The following is a 21,506-nucleotide window of genomic DNA, read 5'->3' as shown; positions in this document are numbered from 1 at the left end:
TTGTTCTGTGTTGTGTTTGTGTCTCCTCTCAATTGCTCTGTTTATTGCAGTTCTGAGTGTTGCTGGGTCAGGTTCGGTTTTGGAATTGGATTGCATTGTTATGGTATTGCTGTGTATTGTTTTGTTGGATTGGTTAAAAAAAAAAAGATTTTTAAATAAATGACAATCGATTCTGATTTACACACAAATTCAATTCGAATTGTATTCGAATTGATTTTTTCCCACACTCCTAATATATATATATATACACACACATATATATATATATATATAATTTTTTTCAAAGTCAGGGCCGGGAGGCCCCGGCAAAGATGGAGTTTAGGGGTCTCTCTCCCCCCCGTCCCCGTCCCTGAGAGAGAGACTACACAATCCCCACACTGTCTGTGATTGACATCAACGAACACCAATCTTTGCCTTCCGCCGTCAAATTCCGGGGCCACCTGAGAGGGGCCCCGTGAATTAGGCGGCCTCGCCTCTAGTGCACACTTTTAGCAATGCAAAAAAGCACATAGGATAACTTTTTTTTTTTAACCTTTGGTATTATTCCCATGTGAATTTAAAAACAGTCAACAAAGTACATCGCATGTTTCGGCAATTACTCAACGTTTATTAACTTCCCTCAAAAACATTTTTTTTAAATTGAAAATGTTATTTATTTTTATGCTGTGTAGTTGTTATTAATCGTGTATATAGTGTTCAAAACGTTCAGAGTAACAAATAGAACATATGAAAAACAAAGCAACATTTTTCCATAAGAAATACTGTAATGTAAATCAATGAATCACCACTAAAAACACTTTATAGAAGATAATTATAGTTCTATGTGCAGAAAACTGTGAAATACATCTACATGTTGAACGAAATGGATAAATGAACATTTATAATCACTTTTATTTTTATTCATTGATAATCGAAGACAGTGGGTTCTTTCCTTAATTGAATATTTCTCACCCTCTTTATCAAAGTGCTGACACTCGCAACTTTTTTTGGCCCCAATGTCTATTTTTCAGTGTTACTCAAGACTGAGTTTGTTTGAATAATTGTTTCAGCGGAACGTACGCTGGCAAAAGGATGGAATGTTTGATAACCGAAACCATACTTTGAGCAGAAACCGAATTAAACAAAAAATGGGTGCTATACGAAAAACCGAGGTGTTGTACTCTGTTTGTTTTGTTTTTTCTCACAGTTCATAAATGGTCTTTTTTCTGCAACATCAAGGTATATATTGACGCTTACATAGGTTTGGTGATAATGTTCCCCTTTAAATCTGTCGATTGGTAAGGGTTTTTTCGCATTAAATGTGGGTGGAAGGAAACGTGATATAGTTGCAAATTCATCTGCAGGTTATCCATACATCTCTGTGCCATGTCTGCTTCAGCACCGCCGGTAAATAGCATGTTAGCATCGATTAGCGTAGCATGTTAGCATCGATTAGCTGGCAGTCACGCCGCGACCAAATATGTCTGATTAGCACATAAGTCAACATCAACAAAACTCACCTTTGTGATTTCGTTGACTTTATCATTGCAAATGCATCTGCAGGTTATCCATACATCTCTGTGCCATGTCTGTCATCGCCGGTAAATAGCATGTTAGCATCGATTAGCTTAGCATGTTAGCATCAATTAGCTGTCAGTCACGCCGCAACCAAATATGTCTGATTAGCACATAAGTCAACAACAAATCTCACCTTTGTGATTTTGTTGATTTTATTGTTGCAAATGCATCTGCAGGTTATCCATACATCTCTGTGCCATGTCTGTCTTAGCATCGCCGGTCAAATGTGAAGACACTTTGGTACATTCAATGGGGGTCTGGCGGCAGATTTCTTGCCAGTGGTGCAACTTGAATCCCTCCCTGTTAGTGTTGTTACACCCTCCGACAACACACCCACGAGGCATGATGTCTCCAAGGTTCCAAAAAATAGTCGAAAATAACAGAGCTGAGACCCGTGTGTGTAATGTGTAGAAAATGAAAATGGCGACTGTATTAATTGAATGTTTCTCACCCTCTTTATCAAAGTGCTGACACTCGCGACTTTTTTTGGCCCCAATGTCTATTTTTCATTCGTACTCAAGACTGAGTTTGTTTGAATAATTGTTTCAGCGGAACGTACGCTGGCAAAAGGATGGAATGTTTGATAACCGAAACCATACTTTGAGCAGAAACCGAATTAAACAAAAAATGGGTGCTATACGAAAAACCGAGGTGTTGTACTCTGTTTGTTTTGTTTTTTCTCACAGTTCATAAATGGTCTTTTTTCTGCACCATCAAGGTATATATTGACGCTTACATAGGTCTGGTGATAATGTTCCCCTTTAAATCTGTCGATTGGTAAGGGTTTTTTCGCATTAAATGTGGGTGGAAGGAAACGTGATATAGTTGCAAATTCATCTGCAGGTTATCCATACATCTCTGTGCCATGTCTGCTTCAGCACCGCCGGTAAATAGCATGTTAGCATCGATTAGCGTAGCATGTTAGCATCGATTAGCTGGCAGTCACGCCGCGACCAAATATGTCTGATTAGCACATTAGTCAACATCAACAAAACTCACCTTTGTGATTTCGTTGACTTTATCATTGCAAATGCATCTGCAGGTTATCCATACATCTCTGTGCCATGTCTGTCATCGCCGGTAAATAGCATGTTAGCATCGATTAGCTTAGCATGTTAGCATCAATTAGCTGTCAGTCACGCCGCAACCAAATATGTCTGATTAGCACATAAGTCAAGAACAAAACTCACCTTTGTGATTTTGTTGATTTTATCGTTGCAAATGCATCTGCAGGTTATCCATACATCTCTGTGCCATGTCTGTCTTAGCATCGCCGGTCAAATGTGAAGACACTTTGGTACATTCAATGGGGGTCTGGCGGCAGATTTCTTGCCAGTGGTGCAACTTGAATCCCTCCCTGTTAGTGTTGTTACACCCTCCGACAACACACCCACGAGGCATGATGTCTCCAAGGTTCCAAAAAATAGTCGAAAAAACGGAAAATAACAGAGCTGAGACCCGTGTGTGTAATGTGTAGAAAATGAAAATGGCGACTGTATTAATTGAATGGCGCAGTGGGAGAGTGGCCGTGCACAACCCGAGGGTCACTGGTTCAAATCCCACCTAGAACCAACCTCGTCACGTCCGTTGTGTCCTGAGCAAACACTTCACCCTTGCTCCTGATGGTTGCTGGTTGGCGCCTTGCATGGCAGCTCCCTCCATCAGTGTGTGAATGTGGAAGTAGTGTCAAAGCGCCTTGAGTACCTTGAAGGTAGAAAAGCGCTATACAAGTACAACCCATTTATTTATTATTTATTTATAGTTTCTCACCCTCTTTATCAAAGTGCTGACACTCGCAACTTTTTTTGGCCCCAATGTCTATTTTTCATTCGTACTCAAGACTGAGTTTGTTTGAATAATTGTTTCAGCGGAACGTACGCTGGCAAAAGGATGGAATGTTTGATAACCGAAACCATACTTTGAACAGAAACCAAATTACACAAAAAATGGGTACTATACGAAAAACCGAGGTGTTGTACTCTGTTTGTTTAGTTTTTTCTCACAGTTCATAAACTATGTTGAAACTAATCTTTTTATTCTCTGTTTTTCCAGCAAGGTCTGCCAGCGCGCGGACAAGGAGGACGGAAAGAGACGTCTCCAGCCTCGTGGGCCCCAGTAAGTTGACTGTCACGACTGCGTTGTTGCGTAATCAATACTTCATTCCTGGAACTTTTATGATGCAAGTCCGTGTCAGTGACCTGCAGCGGGATGTTGAAAGTCTTAAGTAAAGGCAGAGTAGTTATTGTCTCTTCTGCCCAGATAACAACTGATAACAAACCTCATAGACATGATAACTTCTATCTTAGTGGTTCTCAACCTTTTTTTAATGCAAAACGGTGACATTTGTCATATAAAATTCCTACTTTTATCACAATATTGTCAATGTTTGTGTTGTTCTTGTAAAAAAGTGACATTTTTGGAGTAAAATCATGACTTTTGTCATAATTTTGCCAGGTAAAATTCCAGTTATTATTATAAAATTGCCAACATTTTTAGGTTTTCTTGTTAATTTGTGACTTTTGTCGGGTTAAATTACGACTCTTTTCTTAAAATTTCCAAGATTTTAAGGTTTTCTTGTAAAATTGCGACTGTTATTGAGTACAATTCCAACTTTAATCATAACATCGCACACATCTTCAGTTTTTCTTGTGAAATGTTGACTTGCGTTGAGTAAAATGATGACTTTTATCATAATACCGCCCAAATAGTAAGTTTTTTCTGTGAAATTCCAAATCATTTTTCACAACCAGCTTTTTTATGTTTGCAAAGTATGTATATATTATTTATGTTTTAAATACTAATCTTTCTGTATCAACATATGAAATGAAAAGTGTGTGTAAACATTTGAAGAGCTCCCCCTCTGGCCAACATATGTAATAACAAGTGTGTGTAAGAAATTGAAATGCACCCCCATTGGGCAAAATGTATTAAAAAAAATATATAATAAATATGTATATAGAGACATACTGTAATAAATAATGAATATTAAAAACCAACAAAAATATATATATATCTAAAAAAATAATAACTAGAAGCAGTCTTTTTCTCACAATGTGTCGACTTTTTTCTCATAAAATTGTTCACATTTTTTTCATAGTCTTTCTGTTTCTGCAATATTGCATTATTTTCTTGTAAAATTCTTTTTTTTATGTAAAATTATTACTTTTTAAAGTAACATGATAACTTTTTAATGCAAAACAGTGACATTTGTCATATAAAATTCCTACTTTTATCACAATATTGTCAATGTTGGTGTTGTTCTTGTAAAAAAGTGACATTTTTGGAATAAAATCATGACTTTTGTCATAATTTTGCCAGGTAAAATTCCAGTTATTATTATAAAATTGCCAACATTTTTAGGTTTTCTTGTTAAATTGTGACTTTTGTCGGGTTAAATTACGACTCTTTTCTTAAAATTTCCAAGATTTTAAGGTTTTCTTGTAAAATTGCGACTGTTATTGAGTACAATTCCAACTTTAATCATAACATCGCCGAATCTTCAGTTTTTCTTGTGAAATTTTGACTTGCGTTGAGTAAAATGAAGACTTTTATCATAATACCGCCCAAATAGTAAGTTTTTTCTGTGAAATTCCAAATCATTTTTCACAACCAGCTTTTTTATGTTTGCAAAGTATGTATATATTATTTATGTTTTAAATACTAATCTTTCTGTATCAACATATGAAATGAAAAGTGTGTGTAAACATTTGAAGAGCTCCCCCTCTGGCCAACATATGTAATGACTTTTTAATTCAAGAAATAATAATTTTTTAATTCAAGTACCCCCTAATAAGAGCAAAGCATTTTTGGTTAAAAAAAAAGAGATAAAGAAGTAAAATACAGCACTATGTCATCAGTACATAGAGGTGTTTGTTTCATGTCTCTACGACATTCTTACCGGAAGTTACAAGCAGTTGTGTCAGTGTTTTATTCCTAGGGGGCGCTAAAGTGCAATTTTGAGTTTTGGGGTTCGTTTTTTTTTTAATTAGATTGCAATTTTCACCAGTCCTGATGTGTGTGTCCAGTTTGGTGAGTTTTGAAACATTTTAAGGGGGTCAAATTACAGCTCAAAAAGGCAGAAATGACATTTTTTTTAGGAAACTTTTGTTTTGAAGGGGTTTTTGCTAACTTCCTGTTGATTTTTGCTGAAGAATGTCAATGTATGAAATCTAGGTCTAAGTCAGACCTACATAGAGGTTTTTGTTTCTCTTCATAATATTGCTAAGATTTGAAGCTTTTCGTGTAAAATTGCGACAGTTATTGAGTGAAATTCCAACTATTATCATAACATCGCACAAACGTTCAGTTTTTCTTGTAACATTTTGACTTGCGTTAAGTAAAATGACGACTTTTATTATAATACTGGCGAAATACAAAGTTTTTCTTGTGAAATTGTGACCTTTTTCTTGTAAAATTCCCACTCATTTTTCACAACAAGGTTTTTTTTATATTAGCATAGTATGTATATATTAATGTTTTAAATAAAAATCTTTTTGTATGAACATATGAAATAACAAGTGTGTGTAAACATTTGAAGTGCTCCCCCTCTGGCCAACATATGTAATAACAAGTGTGTGTAAGAATTTGAAATGCACTCCCATTGGCCAAAATTAATTTAGAAAATATATATGTCATAAATATGTATATAGGACATACTGTAATAAATAATGAATTTAAAAAACCAACAAAAAATATATATATATCTATAAAAATAATAAATAAAAGCAGTCTTTTTCTCACAATGTGTCGAAATTTTTTTCATAAAATTGTTCACATTTTTTTCATAAAATTGTTCACATTTTTTTCATAAAATTGTTCAAATTTTTTTCATATTCTTTCTGTTTCTGCAATATTGCAATATTTTCTCGTAAAATTCTCATTTTTTAATGTAAATGTATTACTTTTTAAAGTAAAATGATCACTTTTAAATGCAAAACAGTGACATTTGTCATATAAAATTCCGACTTGTATCACAATATTGTCAATGTTTATGTTGTTCTTGTAAAAAAGTGAAATTTTTGGAGTAAAATCATGACTTTTGTCATAATTTTGCCAGGTAAAAATCCAGTTATTATGATAAAATTGCCAACATTTTTACGTTTTCTTGTTAAATTGTGACTTTTGTCGAGGTAAATTACGACTGTTTTCTTAAAATTTCCAAGATTGTAAGGTTTTCTTGTAAAATTACGACTGTTATTGAGTACAATTCCAACTTTAATCATAACATCGCACACATCTTCAGTTTTTCTTGTAAAATTTTGCCTTGCGATGAGTAAAATGATGACTTTTATCATAATACCGCCAAAATAGTAAGTTTTTTCTGTGAAATTCCAAATCATTTTTCACAACCAGCTTTTTTATGTTTGCAAAGTATGTAGATATTATTTATGTTTTAAATACTAATCTTTCTGTATCAACATATGAAATGAAAAGTGTGTGTAAACATTTGAAGAGCTCCCCCTCTGGCCAACATATGTAATAACAAGTGTGTGTAAGAAATTGAAATGCACTCCCATTGGCCAAAATGTATTTAGAAAAATATATAATAAATATGAATATAGAGACATACTGTAATAAATAATGAATATTAAAAAACAACAAAAAAATATATATATTTAAAAAAATAACTAAAAGCAGTCTTTCTCACAATGTGTCAAATTTTTCTCATAAAATTGTTCAAATTTTTTTCATATTCTTTCTGTTTCTGCAATATTGCAATATTTTCTCGTAAAATTCTTATTTTTTAATGTAAAATTCTTACTTTTTAAAGTAAAATGATCACTTTTTAATGCAAAACGGTGACATTTGTCGTATAAAATTCCTACGTTTATCACAATATTGTCAATGTTTGTGTTGTTCTTGTAAAATAATGGCATTTTTGGAGTAAAATTATGACATATGTCATAATTTTGCCAGGTAAAATTCCAGTTATTATTATAAAATTGCCAACCTTTTTACGTTTTCTTGTTAAATTGTGACTTTTCTCGAGTTAAATTACGACTCTTTACTTAAAATTTCCAAGATTTTAAGGTTTTCTTGTAAAATTGCGACTGTTATTGAGTGAAATTCCAACTATTATCATAACATCGCACACATGTTCAGTTTTTCTTGTAACATTTTGACTTGCGTTAAGTAAAATGACAACTTTTATTATAATACTGGCAAAATACAAAAGTTTTTCTTGTGAAATTGTGACCTTTTTTTCTTGTAAAATTCCCACTTATTTTTCACAACAAGCTTTTTTATATTTCCATAGTATGTATATATTATTGTTTTAAATAAAAATCTTTTTGTATTAACATATGAAATAACAAGTGTGTGTAAACATTTAAAGTGCTCCCCCTCTGGCCAACATATGTAATAACAAGTGTGTGTAAGAAATTGAAATGCACTCCGATTGGCCAAAATTAATACCAAAAAATATATATAATAAATATGTATATAGGACAAACTGTAATAAATAATGAATTTTAAAAACCAACCCAAAAAAATACATATATAAAAAAATAACTTTTTTCTCATAAAATTGTTCAAATTTTTTTCATATTCTTTCTGTTTCTGCAATATTGCAATATTTTCTCGTAAAATTCTTATTTTTTTTATGTAAAACTCTTACTTTTTAAAGTAAAATGAACACTTTTTAATGCAAAACGGTGACATTTGTCGTATAAAATTCCTACGTTTATCACAATATTGTCAATGTTTGTGTTATTCTTGTATAATAATGGCATTTTTGGAGTAAAATCATGACTTTTGTCATAATTTTGCCAGGTAAAATTCCAATTATTATTATAAAATTGCCAACATTTTTAGGTTTTCTTGTTAAATTTTGACTTTTGTCGAGCAAAATTACGACTCTTTTCTTAAAATTGCCAAGATTTTAAGGTTTCCTTGTAAAGTAAAATGATCACTTTTTAATGCAAAACGGTGACATTTGTCGTATAAAATTCCTACGTTTATCACAATATTGTCAATGTTTGTGTTGGTCTTGTAAAATAATGGCATTTTTGGAGTAAAATCATGACTTTTGTCATAATTTTGCCAGGTAAAATTCCAGTTATTATTATAAAATTGCCAACATTTTTAGGTTTTCTTGTTAAATTGTGACTTTTGTCGGGTTAAATTACGACTCTTTTCTTAAAATTGCCAAGATTTTAAGGTTTTCTTGTAAAATTGCGACTGTTATTGAGTGAAATTCCAACTATTATCATAACATCGCACACATGTTCAGTTTTTCTTGTAACATTTTGACTTGCGTTAAGTAAAATGACGACTTTTATTATAATACTGGCAAAATACAAAAGTTTTTCTTGTGAAATTGTGACCTTTTTCTTGTAAAATTCCCACTTATTTTTCACAACAAGCTTTTTTATATTTCCATAGTATGTATATATTATTGTTTTAAATAAAAATCTTTTTGTATTAACATATGAAATAACAAGTGTGTGTAAACATTTAAAGTGCTCCCCCTCTGGCCAACATATGTAATAACAAGTGTGTGTAAGAAATTGAAATGCACTCCGATTGGCCAAAATTAATACCAAAAAATATATATAATAAATATGTATATAGGACATACTGTAATAAATAATGAATTTTAAAAACCAACCCAAAAAAATACATATATAAAAAAATAACTTTTTTCTCATAAAATTGTTCAAATTTTTTTCATATTCTTTCTGTTTCTGCAATATTGCAATATTTTCTCGTAAAATTCTTATTTTTTTTATGTAAAATTCTTACTTTTTAAAGTAAAATGAACACTTTTTAATGCAAAACGGTGACATTTGTCGTATAAAATTCCTACGTTTATCACAATATTGTCAATGTTTGTGTTATTCTTGTATAATAATGGCATTTTTGGAGTAAAATCATGACTTTTGTCATAATTTTGCCAGGTAAAATTCCAATTATTATTATAAAATTGCCAACATTTTTAGGTTTTCTTGTTAAATTTTGACTTTTGTCGAGCAAAATTACGACTCTTTTCTTAAAATTGCCAAGATTTTAAGGTTTCCTTGTAAAATTGCGACTGTTATTGAGTAAAATTCCAACTTTTTTGCAACATCGCACACATGTTCAGTCTTTCTTGTAAAATTTTGACTTGCGTTGAGTAAAATGATGACTTTTATCATAATACCGCCCAAATAGTAAGTTTTTCCTGTGAAATTCCAAATCATTTTTCACAACAAGCTTTTTCTATATTTGCAAAGTATGTATATATTATCCATCCATCCATCCATTTTCTACCGCTTATTCCCTTTTGGGATCGCGGGGGGCGCTGGCGCCTATCACAGCTACAATCGGGCGGAAGGCGGGGTACAGCCTGGACAAGTCCTCATGTTTTAAATACAAATCTTTCTGTATCAACATATGAAATGAAAAGTGTGTGTAAACATTTGAGGAGCTCCCCCTCTGGCCAACATATGTAATAACAAGTGTGTGTAAGAAATTGAAATGCACTCCCATTGGCCAAAATTTATTTAAAAAAATATATAATAAATATGTATATAGAGACATACTGTAATAAATAATGAATATTAAAAACCAACAAAAATATATATATATCTAAAAAAATAATAACTAAAAGCAGTCTTTTTCTCACAATGTGTCGACTTTTTTCTCATAAAATTGTTCACATTTTTTCATAGTCTTTCTGTTTCTGCAGTATTGCAATATTTTCTTGTAAAATTCTTTTTTTAATGTAAAATTATTACTTTTCATAGTAAAATGATCACTTTTTAATGCAAAACGGTGATATTTGTCATATAAAATTCCTACTCTTATCACAATATTGTCAATGTTTGTGTTGTTCTTGTAAAAAAATGACATTTTTGGAGTAAAATCATGACTTTTGTCTTAATTTTGCCAGGTAAAATTCCAATTATTATCATAAAATTGCCAACATTTTTAAGATTTCTTGTAAAATTGTGACTTTTGTCCAGCAAAATTACGACTCTTTTCTTAAAATTGCCAAGATTTTAAGGTTTCCTTGTAAAATTGCGACTGTTATTGAGTAAAATTCCAACTTTTTTGCAACATCGCACACATGTTCAGTCTTTCTTGTAAAATTTTGACTGCCGTTGAGTAAAATGATGACTTTTATCATAATACCGCCAAAATTCTAAGTTTTTCTTATGAAATTTTGACCTTTTTCTTGTGAAATTCCAAGTCATTTTTCACAAAAAAAACTTTTTTATATTTGCCTAGTATGTATATATTATTAATGTTGTAAAATACACATCTTTATATATCTAGAAAGGCTGGTCCGAAAGAGGTAGGCATTTTTCTCAGGCCTCAAGAAGGTAACAAATACATGTGTGTGTGTGTGTGTGTGTGTGTGTGTGTGTGTCTGTCTGTGTGTGTGCTTGTGTGAATGTGATTGTATTGGCACATAGCCTGACTATATAGCTATGCTCACTGCCAAAGCAAGTCCTCTTTGTACATAAAGCAAATATTTTTCGCAGAATCAGCACAAAAACAAGAGAGAGAGAGAGAGAGAGAGAGAGGGACTGTGTTTCAGTAGTGTGTGTAAGAGTGTTTCAGTAGTGTGTATAAGAGTGTTTCAGTAGTGTGTATAAGAGTGTTTCAGTAGTGTGTATAAGAGTGTTTCAGTAGTGTGTATAAGATTGTTTCAGTAGTGTGTATAAGAGTGTTTCAGTAGTGTGTATAAGAGTGTTTCAGTAGTGTGTATAAGAGCGTTTCAGTAGTGTGTATAAGAGTGTTTCAGTAGTGTGTATAAGAGTGTTTCAGTAGTGTGTATAAGATTGTTTCAGTAGTGTGTATAAGAGTGTTTCAGTAGTGTGTATAAGAGTGTTTCAGTAGTGTGTATAAGATTGTTTCAGTAGTGTGTATAAGAGTGTTTCAGTAGTGTGTATAAGAGTGTTTCAGTAGTGTGTATAAGAGTGTTTCAGTAGTGTGTATAAGATTGTTTCAGTAGTGTGTATAAGATTGTTTCAGTAGTGTGTATAAGAGTGTTTCAGTAGTGTGTATAAGAGTGTTTCAGTAGTGTGTATAAGAGCGTTTCAGTTGTGTGTATAAGAGTGTTTCAGTAGTGTGTATAAGAGTGTTTCAGTAGTGTGTATAAGAGTGTTTCAGTAGTGTGTATGAGTGTTTCAGTAGTGTGTATAAGAGTGTTTCAGTAGTGTGTATAAGAGTGTTTCAGTAGTGTGTATAAGAGTGTTTCAGTAGTGTGTATGAGTGTTTCAGTAGTGTGTATAAGAGTGTTTCAGTAGTGTGTATAAGAGTGTTTCAGTAGTGTGTATAAGAGCGTTTCAGTAGTGTGTGTAAGAGTGTTTCAGTAGTGTGTATAAGAGTGTTTCAGTAGTGTGTATAAGAGTGTTTCAGTAGTGTGTATAAGAGTGTTTCAGTAGTTTGAATAAGAGTGTTTCAGTAGTGTGTATAAGAGTGTTTCAGTAGTGTGTATAAGAGCGTTTCAGTAGTGTGTATAAGAGCGTTTCAGTAGTGTGTATAAGAGCGTTTCAGTAGTGTGTATAAGAGTGTTTCAGTAGTGTGTATAAGAGTGTTTCAGTAGTGTGTATAAGATTGTTTCAGTAGTGTGTATAAGAGTGTTTCAGTAGTGTGTGTGAGAGAAAAACATTTCAGTTGTTTATGTGAGAGCATTTCAGTAGTGTGTATAAGAGTGTTTCAGTAGTGTGTATAAGAGTGTTTCAGTAGTGTGTATGAGTGTTTCAGTAGTGTGTATGAGTGTTTCAGTAGTGTGTATAAGAGTGTTTCAGTAGTGTGTATAAGAGTGTTTCAGTAGTGTGTATAAGAGTGTTTCAGTAGTGTGTATGAGTGTTTCAGTAGTGTGTATAAGAGTGTTTCAGTAGTGTGTATAAGAGTGTTTCAGTAGTGTGAATAAGAGTGTTTCAGTAGTGTGTATAAGAGTGTTTCAGTAGTGTGTATAAGAGTGTTTCAGTAGTGTGTATAAGAGTGTTTCAGTAGTGTGTATAAGAGTGTTTCAGTAGTGTGTATGAGTGTTTCAGTAGTGTGTATGAGTGTTTCAGTAGTGTGTATAAGAGTGTTTCAGTAGTGTGTATAAGAGTGTTTCAGTAGTGTGAATAAGAGTGTTTCAGTAGTGTGTATAAGAGTGTTTCAGTAGTGTGTATAAGAGTGTTTCAGTAGTGTGTATAAGAGTGTTTCAGTAGTGTGTATAAGAGTGTTTCAGTAGTGTGTATAAGAGTGTTTCAGTAGTGTGTATAAGAGTGTTTCAGTAGTGTGTATAAGATTGTTTCAGTAGTGTGTATAAGAGTGTTTCAGTAGTTTGTATAAGAGTGTTTCAGTAGTGTGTGTGAGAGGGTTTCAGTAGTGTGTATAAGAGTGTTTCAGTAGTGTGTGTGAGAGAAAAACATTTCAGTTGTTTATGTGAGAGCATTTCAGTAGTGTATGTAAGAGGTAATTCTGAATAATGTCCCTAACGGCCCCTCATACAAACACACACACACACACACACACACACACACACACACACACACACACGCATTCATGTCTTGCCTACTTTGTGTGGACCCACGTTTGGTCAGTAGGTTGTGAAGGCCCCCCTTTCCACGATAGCTAGAATGATCACACACACACACACACACACACACACACACACACACACACACACACACACACACACACACACACACACACACACACACACACACACACACACACACAGACTGAGTGTTGTGCTGCAGGATGTGAAGTCATCCAGTTAACACTCGACAGTAAATGAGACAACTCACACATTATTACTGTAAGAGAGTTTATTGTGTCCTGGAGGCCCGTTAGTTGCAGATAGTGTCCACCAGAGGTCGCCAAAGTGCATATTAACCTCCTTTTGAAAAGGGGCGTCAAACATGTCTTTGTTTAGGCTGTCACTGTGTAAAATGTGTCATGTAGTCATTATATACATGACACAGTTGCATCTGATTATTATCCTTTTTTAAAAACAAATTGATCAATGACTTTGTTTAATAATCGGAAAAAAAATGGGAAAGTACACATCTATTGTACAATTGATGTAAAGTGGGTTTCGCTAAAAAAATAAACATTCATTACTTGTAGATTCACAAGATGAAGTTGTTCTAATTGAACTCATCAACATTTTCCTACAGAAATAATGTGAAGGGAATTAATCTGTTCCAGTGTCAAACTGTGGTCTTTTAGGGAAGTATTACATAACACAACTCATGTAAAGACAAAATTATTTAAAAAATCTAAAATGAAGAATATTTTTCAGACAAAAAGTTTCCAATAATTTCTACAACTCTTATTTTTTTATATTTTGGGATCATCCTGTCATATAGAGAGGATCTTTGATTTGGGGTTCTGTAATAGGTATTTAAAAACAGCAGATCAGTCCTGTCATATAGAGAGGATCTTTGATTTGGGGTTCTGCAATAGGTATTTAAAAACAGCAGATACGTTCTGTCATATACAGGATCTTTGATTTGGGGTTCTGTAATAGGTATTTAAAAACAGCAGATACGTTCTGTCATATAGAGAGGATCTTTGATTTTGGGTTCTGCAATAGGTATTTAAAAACAGCAGATCAGTCCTGTCATATACAGGATCTTTGATTTGGGGTTGTGCAATAGGTATTTAAAAACAGCAGATCAGTTCTGACATATAGAGAGGATCTTTGATTTGGGTTTCTGCAATAGGTATTTAAAAACAGCAGATCAGTCCTGTCATATACAGGATCTTTGATTTGGGGTTGTGCAATAGGTATTTAAAAACAGCAGATCAGTTCTGTCATATAGAGAGGATCTTTGATTTGGGGTTCTGCAATAGGTATTTAAAAACAGCAGATCAGTTCTGTCATATAGAGAGGATCTTTGATTTGGGGTTGTGCAATAGGTATTTAAAAACAGCAGATCAGTCCTGTCATATACAGGATCTTTGATTTGGGGTTCTGCAATAGGTATTTAAAAACAGCAGATCAGTCCTGTCATATACAGGATCTTTGATTTGGGGTTGTGCAATAGGTATTTAAAAACAGCAGATCAGTTCTGACATATAGAGAGGATCTTTGATTTGGGTTTCTGCAATAGGTATTTAAAAACAGCAGATCAGTCCTGTCATATACAGGATCTTTGATTTGGGGTTGTGCAATAGGTATTTAAAAACAGCAGATCAGTTCTGTCATATAGAGAGGATCTTTGATTTGGGGTTCTGCAATAGGTATTTAAAAACAGCAGATCAGTTCTGTCATATAGAGAGGATCTTTGATTTGGGGTTGTGCAATAGGTATTTAAAAACAGCAGATCAGTCCTGTCATATACAGGATCTTTGATTTGGGGTTCTGCAATAGGTATTTAAAAACAGCAGATCAGTCCTGTCATATACAGGATCTTTGATTTGGGGTTGTGCAATAGGTATTTAAAAACAGCAGATCAGTTCTGTCATATAGAGAGGATCTTTGATTTGGGGTTGTGCAATAGGTATTTAAAAACAGCAGATCAGTTCTGACATATAGAGAGGATCTTTGATTTGGGCTTCTGCAATAGGTATTTAAAAACAGCAGATCAGTTCTGTCATATAGAGAGGATCTTTGATTTGGGCTTCTGCAATAGGTATTTAAAAACAGCAGATCAGTCCTGTCATATACAGGATCTTTGATTTGGGGTTGTGCAATAGGTATTTAAAAACAGCAGATCAGTTCTGTCATATAGAGAGGATCTTTGATTTGGGTTTCTGCAATAGGTATTTAAAAACAGCAGATCAGTTCTGTCATATAGAGAGGATCTTTGATTTGGGTTTCTGCAATAGGTATTTAAAAACAGCAGATCAGTTCTGACATATAGAGAGGATCTTTGATTTGGGGTTCTGCAATAGGTATTTAAAAACAGCAGATCAGTTCTGTCATATAGAGAGGATCTTTGATTTGGGGTTGTGCAATAGGTATTTAAAAACAGCAAATCAGTCCTGTCATATACAGGATCTTGGATTTGGGGTTCTGCATCCATCCATTTTCTACCGCTTATTGCCTTTTGGGGTCGCGGGGGCGCTGGCGCCTATCTCAGCTACAATCGGGCGGAAGGCGGGGTACACCCTGGACAAGTTGCCACCTCATCGCAGGATTTGGGGTTCTGCAATAGGTATTTAAAAACAGCACATCAGTCCTGTCATATAGAGGATCTTTGATTTGGGATTCTGCAATAGGTATTTAAAAACAGCAGAGCCGTCCTGTCGTATAGAGGATCTTTGATTTGGGGTACTGCAATTGTTTAAAAACAGTTTGACAATTTTTTATTTATTGTTTAGGTCCTCAACAACAGCAAATTGCTTCTGTTGTATGGATGATCTTTGACTTGTTATATGTCAGTGCTAACATGCTTACAAACAGCAGAGCGCCCCTGTCATGTAGAGGATCTTTGACTAGCATTTTTGCAGCAGGCCCTTAAAAACAGCAAAGTGCAGATATATAAAATATCTTTGACAAGTCTTTTTTTTCATAGGTCCTCAACAACATTAAAGTGCTTACAAACAACAGAGCGCCCCTGACATGTAGAGGATCTTTGACTGTTTTTTATTTATTTTCCATCATAGGTCCTCAACAACAGCAAAGTGCTTCTGTTGTATGGAGGATCTTTGAATGTTTTTTATTTATTTTCCATCATAGGTCCTCAACAACAGCAAAGTGCTTCTGTTGTATGGAGGATCTTTGAATGTTTTTTATTTATTTTCCATCATAGGTCCTCAACAACAGCAAAGTGCTTCTGTTGTATGGAGGATCTTTGAATGTTTTTTTATTTATTTTCTATCATAGGTCCTCAACAACAGCAAAGTGCTTCTATTTTATGGAGGATCTTTGACTGGTGATATTTCAGTGCAAACATGCTTACAAACAACAGAGCGCCCCTGTCATGTAGAGGATCTTTGACTAGCATTTTTGAAGCAGGCCCTTAAAACATCAGTGTTCTTCTGCTATTTTTAGGATCTTTGACAAGTTGTTTGATTTTTTTTTATCATAGGTTCTCAACAACAGCACATTGTATCTGTTGTATAGAAGATCTTTGACTAGTGATATTTCAGTGCAAACATGCTTACAAACAGCAGAGCGCCCCTGTCATGTAGAGGATCTTTGACTAGCATTTTTGCAGCAGGCCCTTAAAAACAGCAAAGTGCAGATATATAAAAGATCTTTGACAAGTCTTTTTTTTCATAGGTCCTCAACAACATTAAAGTGCTTCTGTTGTATGGAATATATTTGACTAGTTATATTTTAGTGCAAACATGCTTACAAACAGCTGAGCGCCCCTGGCATGAGGAGGATCTTTGACTATTTTTTTTTTTTACATTTTTAATCATAGGTCTTTTACAACGGTAAAGTGATTTTGTTGCATGGAGGATCTTTGACTAGTGATATTTCAGTGGAAACATGCTTACAGGCAGCAGAGTGCCCCTGTTATGTAGAGGATCTTTGACTAGCATTTTTGTAGCAGAACCTTAAAAACACCAGAGTGCAGACATGTAGAGGATCTTTGACAAGTTGTTTTTTTTTAATCATAGATCATCAACAACAGAAAAGTGCTTCTGTTGCATGGAGAAGCTTTGATTAGTGATATTTCAGTGCAAACATGCTTACAAACAGCAGAGCGCCCCTGTCATGTAGAGGATCTTTGACTGTTTTTAATTTATTTTCCATCATAGGTACTCAACAACAGCAAAGGGCTTCTGTTGTATGGAGGATCTTTGAATGTTTTTTATTTATATTCTACCATAGGTCCTCAACAACAGCAAAGTGCTTCTATTTTATGGAGGATCTTTGACTGGTGATATTTCAGTGCAAACATGCTTACAAACAACAGAGCGCCTCTGTCATGTAGAGGATCTTTGACTAGCATTTTTGTTGCAGGCCCTTAAAAACAGCAAAGTGCAGACAAGTAGAAGATCTTTTACAAGTCTTTTTTTTTCAAAGGTTCTCAACAACAGCAAAGGGCTTCTGTTGCATGGAGGATCTTTGACTAGTGATATTTCAGTACAAACATGCTTACTTAAAGCAGAGTGCCGACATGTAGAGGATCTTTGACTGGCATTTTTGCAGCAGGCCCTTAAACAGCAGTGTGCTTCGGCTATATAGAGGATCTTCGACAAGTTTTTTTTTTTTTTTTTTTAATCAGAGGTCCTCAACAACAGCAAAGTGTTTATGTTGCATGGAGGATCTTTGACTAGTGATATTTCAGTGCAAACATGCTTGCAAACAGCAGAGCGCCCCTGTCGTGTAGGATCTTTGACAATTTTTTTTATTTTACTCACAGGTCCTCAACAACAGCAAAGTGTTTATGTTGCATGGAGGATCTTTGACTAGTGATATTTCAGTGCAAACATGCTTACAAACAACAGAGCGCCTCTGTCATGTAGGATCTTTGACAATTTTTTTTATTTTACTCATAGGTCCTCAACAACAGCAAAGTGTTTATGTTGCATGGAGGATCTTTGACTAGTGATATTTCAGTGCAAACATGCTTACAAACAGCAAAGCGCCCCTGTCATGTAGGATCTTTGACTATTTCTTTTATTTTACTCATAGGTCCTCAACAACAGCAACGTGTTTATGTTGCATGGAGGATCTTTGACTAGTGATATTTCAGTGCAAACATGCTTGCAAACAGCAGATCGCCCCTGTCATGTAGGATCTTTGACTATTTTTTTTATTTTACTCATAGGTCCTCAACAACAGCAACGTGTTTATGTTGCATGGAGGATCTTTGACTAGTGATATTTCAGTGCAAACATGCTTGCAAACAACAGAACGCCTTTGTCCTGTAGAGTATCTTTGACTAGTCTTTTTTTTTCAAAGGTTCTCAACAACAGCAATGGGCTTCTGTTGCATGGAGGATCTTTGACTAGTGATATTTCAGTGCAAACATGCTTACTTAAAGCAGAGTGCCGACATGTAGAGGATCTTTGACTGGCATTTTTGCAGCAGGCCCTTAAACAGCAGTGTGCTTCGGCTATATAGAGGATCTTCGACAAGTTTTTTTTTTTTTTTTTTTTAATCAGAGGTCCTCAACAACAGCAAAGTGTTTATGTTGCATGGAGGATCTTTGACTAGTGATATTTCAGTGCAAACATGCTTGCAAACAACAGAACGCCTTTGTCCTGTAGAGTATCTTTGACTAGTCTTTTTTTTTCAAAGGTTCTCAACAACAGCAATGGGCTTCTGTTGCATGGAGGATCTTTGACTAGTGATATTTCAGTGCAAACATGCTTACTTAAAGCAGAGTGCCGACATGTAGAGGATCTTTGACTGGCATTTTTGCAGCAGGCCCTTAAACAGCAGTGTGCTTCGGCTATATAGAGGATCTTCGACAAGTTTTTTTTTTTTTTTTTTTTAATCAGAGGTCCTCAACAACAGCAAAGTGTTTATGTTGCATGGAGGATCTTTGACTAGTGATATTTCAGTGCAAACATGCTTGCAAACAGCAGAGCGCCCCTGTCATGTAGGATCTTTGACTATTTTTTTTTATTTTACTCATAGGTCCTCAACAACAGCAAAGTGTTTATGTTGCATGGAGGATCTTTGACTAGTGATATTTCAGTGCAAACATGCTTACAAACAACAGAGCGCCTCTGTCCTGTAGAGGATCTTTGACTAGTATTTTTGCAGCAGGCCCTTAAAAACAGCAGATTGCGGACATGTAGAGGATCTTTGTAGTGTTTTGTGGATTGATCCTCAAAAACAGCACAGCACTTCAGTCACGTAGAGCAGTGATTTTCAAACTGTGGAACGCAGGCTCCAAAGAATCCTATGCTTAAAGTACAGTGTTTTGTTTTCCTATATTCCAACTAGTGTTGTCCCGATACCAATATTTTGGTACCGGTTCTTTTTAGAGGCGGTATAGTACCGAATATGATTCATTAGTATCGCGGTGTTGTACTAAAACCGGTATAATCGTACAATCCTAATTTAAACACAGTTTTACTGTTCAAACTGTAGCAAAAATATTCAATATACTTGTTGAATAAATCCTCTGCCTTGTTTTTGATAAATACAAACTTACTTAGGCCTACTACGCTACTGTACTTTAAAGTTAGTCCTTCCACTGATATAGTGTTTTTTGCTGTAAGTTCTTCCAAACAGCAGTATAGAGGATCTTTGTCGTTAAAAACTGCAAACCTATTATTGCAGTTTTGTGTCATGATCTGTGGTCTGGATCACGTTGTTTTTTTTTATTTTCTGTTACTTTTAGACTCTTTTTGTTCCTGCCATGACGACTCATTAGTTTCACCTGCCTCATGTGTTCGGATCACGCACCTGCTCTAATCAGAGACTATTATTTAAGCCTGTTTTTGCCAGTTAGTCGGCCTGGCGACATTAATCAGTGTTTGCTCCGTTCATGACATAGACTCATGTTCTGCCAAGTTAGTTTTGTTTATTCATGCCACAGTTTAGCGAGTTTTGTTTCATGTCCATAGTTCTGTGCAAGTATTAGTTTTTGTATCATGCGCTAAGTTGTGCCTTCGCCCTTTTGTTTGTATCCTTGAGTCGAGAATAATTAAATATGTTCCTACCTTCACGCCTGGTCCACAATACTCCGTTTGCATCCTGGGAGAACAAACCCCGCAGCGAGCTGCGTTCCAGTCGTCCTGACATTTTGCTTGGGTCCTGTATTGTTTGCACAGGCAGAACTGTATGGGATCCATCCCAGGGAGTGTCTTCTTTGACTGTCAGTACTATACCTTTTTTAGAGGCGGTATAGTACCGCAGGATTCTTTATTATCGCGGTAATTTACCAATATCGGTATACCCATATAATCCTAATTCAGACACAGTTTACTTTTCAAACTGTGGCAAAAAATATTCAATACACTTGTTTTTGATGAATACTTAGGCATGCTACGCTACTGTACTTTAAAGTTAGTCTTTCCACTGATATAGTGTTTTTTGCTGTAAGTTCTCCCAAACAGCAGTATAGAGGATCTTTGTCTTTAAAAACTGCAAACCTATTATTGCAGTTTTGCTCATGTCCCGTATCGTTTGCACGGGCAGAACTGTATGGGATCCATCCCAGGGAAGTGTCTTCTTTGACTGTCGGTACTATAGCTTTTTTGGAGGCTGTATAGTACCGCATGATTCATTAGTATTAGTAGAACTGTATGGGATCCATTCCACGGAATTGTCTTCTTTGACTGTCGGTACTATACCTTTTTTAGAGGCGGTATAGTACCGCATGATTCATTAGTACTAGTAGAACTGTATGGGATCCATCCCAGGGAAATGTTTTCTTTGACTGTCGGTACTATAGCTTTTTTGGAGGCGGTATAGTACCGCATGAGTCATTAGTATTAGTAGAACTGTATGGGATCCATCCCAGGGAAGTGTCTTCTTTGACTGTCGGTACTATAGCTTTTTTGGAGGCGGTATAGTACCGCATGATTCATTAGTATTAGTAGAACTGTATGGGATCCATCCCAGGGAAGTGTCTTCTTTGACTGTCGGTACTACAGCTTTTTTAGAGGCGGTATAGTACCGCATGATTCATTAGTATTAGTAGAACTGTATGGGATCCATCCCAGGGAAGTGTCTTCTTGGACTGTCGGTACTATAGCTTTTTTGGAGGCGGTATAGTACCGCATGATTCATTAGTATTAGTAGAACTGTATGGGATCCATCCCAAGGAAGTGTCTTCTTTGACTGTCGGTACTACAGCTTTTTTAGAGGTGGATATAGTACCGCATGATTCATTAGTATTAGGAGAACTGTATGGGATCCATCCCAGGGAAGTGTCTTCTTTGACTGTCGGTACTACAGCTTTTTTAGAGGCGGTATAGTACCGCATGATTCATTAGTATTAGTAGAACTGTATGGGATCCATCCCAAGGAAGTGTCTTCTTTGACTGTCGGTACTACAGCTTTTTTAGAGGTGGATATAGTACCGCATGATTCATTAGTATTAGGAGAACTGTATGGGATCCATCCCAGGGAAGTGTCTTCTTTGACTGTCGGTACT

General features: G+C 34.9%; 1 protein-coding gene across 1 annotated transcript in view; it reads left to right on the top strand.

Moving 5' to 3' along the window:
- LOC133541572 (septin-9-like) overlaps positions 1–21,506 on the top strand; it is a 259,974-nt gene that overhangs the window by 54,245 nt on the left and 184,223 nt on the right. Inside the window, exon 2 of the mRNA XM_061885046.1 lies at positions 3,610–3,672. Coding sequence (XP_061741030.1) covers positions 3,610–3,672 — 63 coding nt within the window. The remainder of the gene's footprint in view (positions 1–3,609; positions 3,673–21,506) is intronic.

This window comes from Nerophis ophidion, linkage group LG23 (assembly GCF_033978795.1).
Source record: "Nerophis ophidion isolate RoL-2023_Sa linkage group LG23, RoL_Noph_v1.0, whole genome shotgun sequence".
Lineage (NCBI taxonomy): Eukaryota > Metazoa > Chordata > Actinopteri > Syngnathiformes > Syngnathidae > Nerophis > Nerophis ophidion.
Note: the sequence above shows the minus strand (reverse complement) of the source record. Positions and strands in the feature narration are given on the sequence as shown.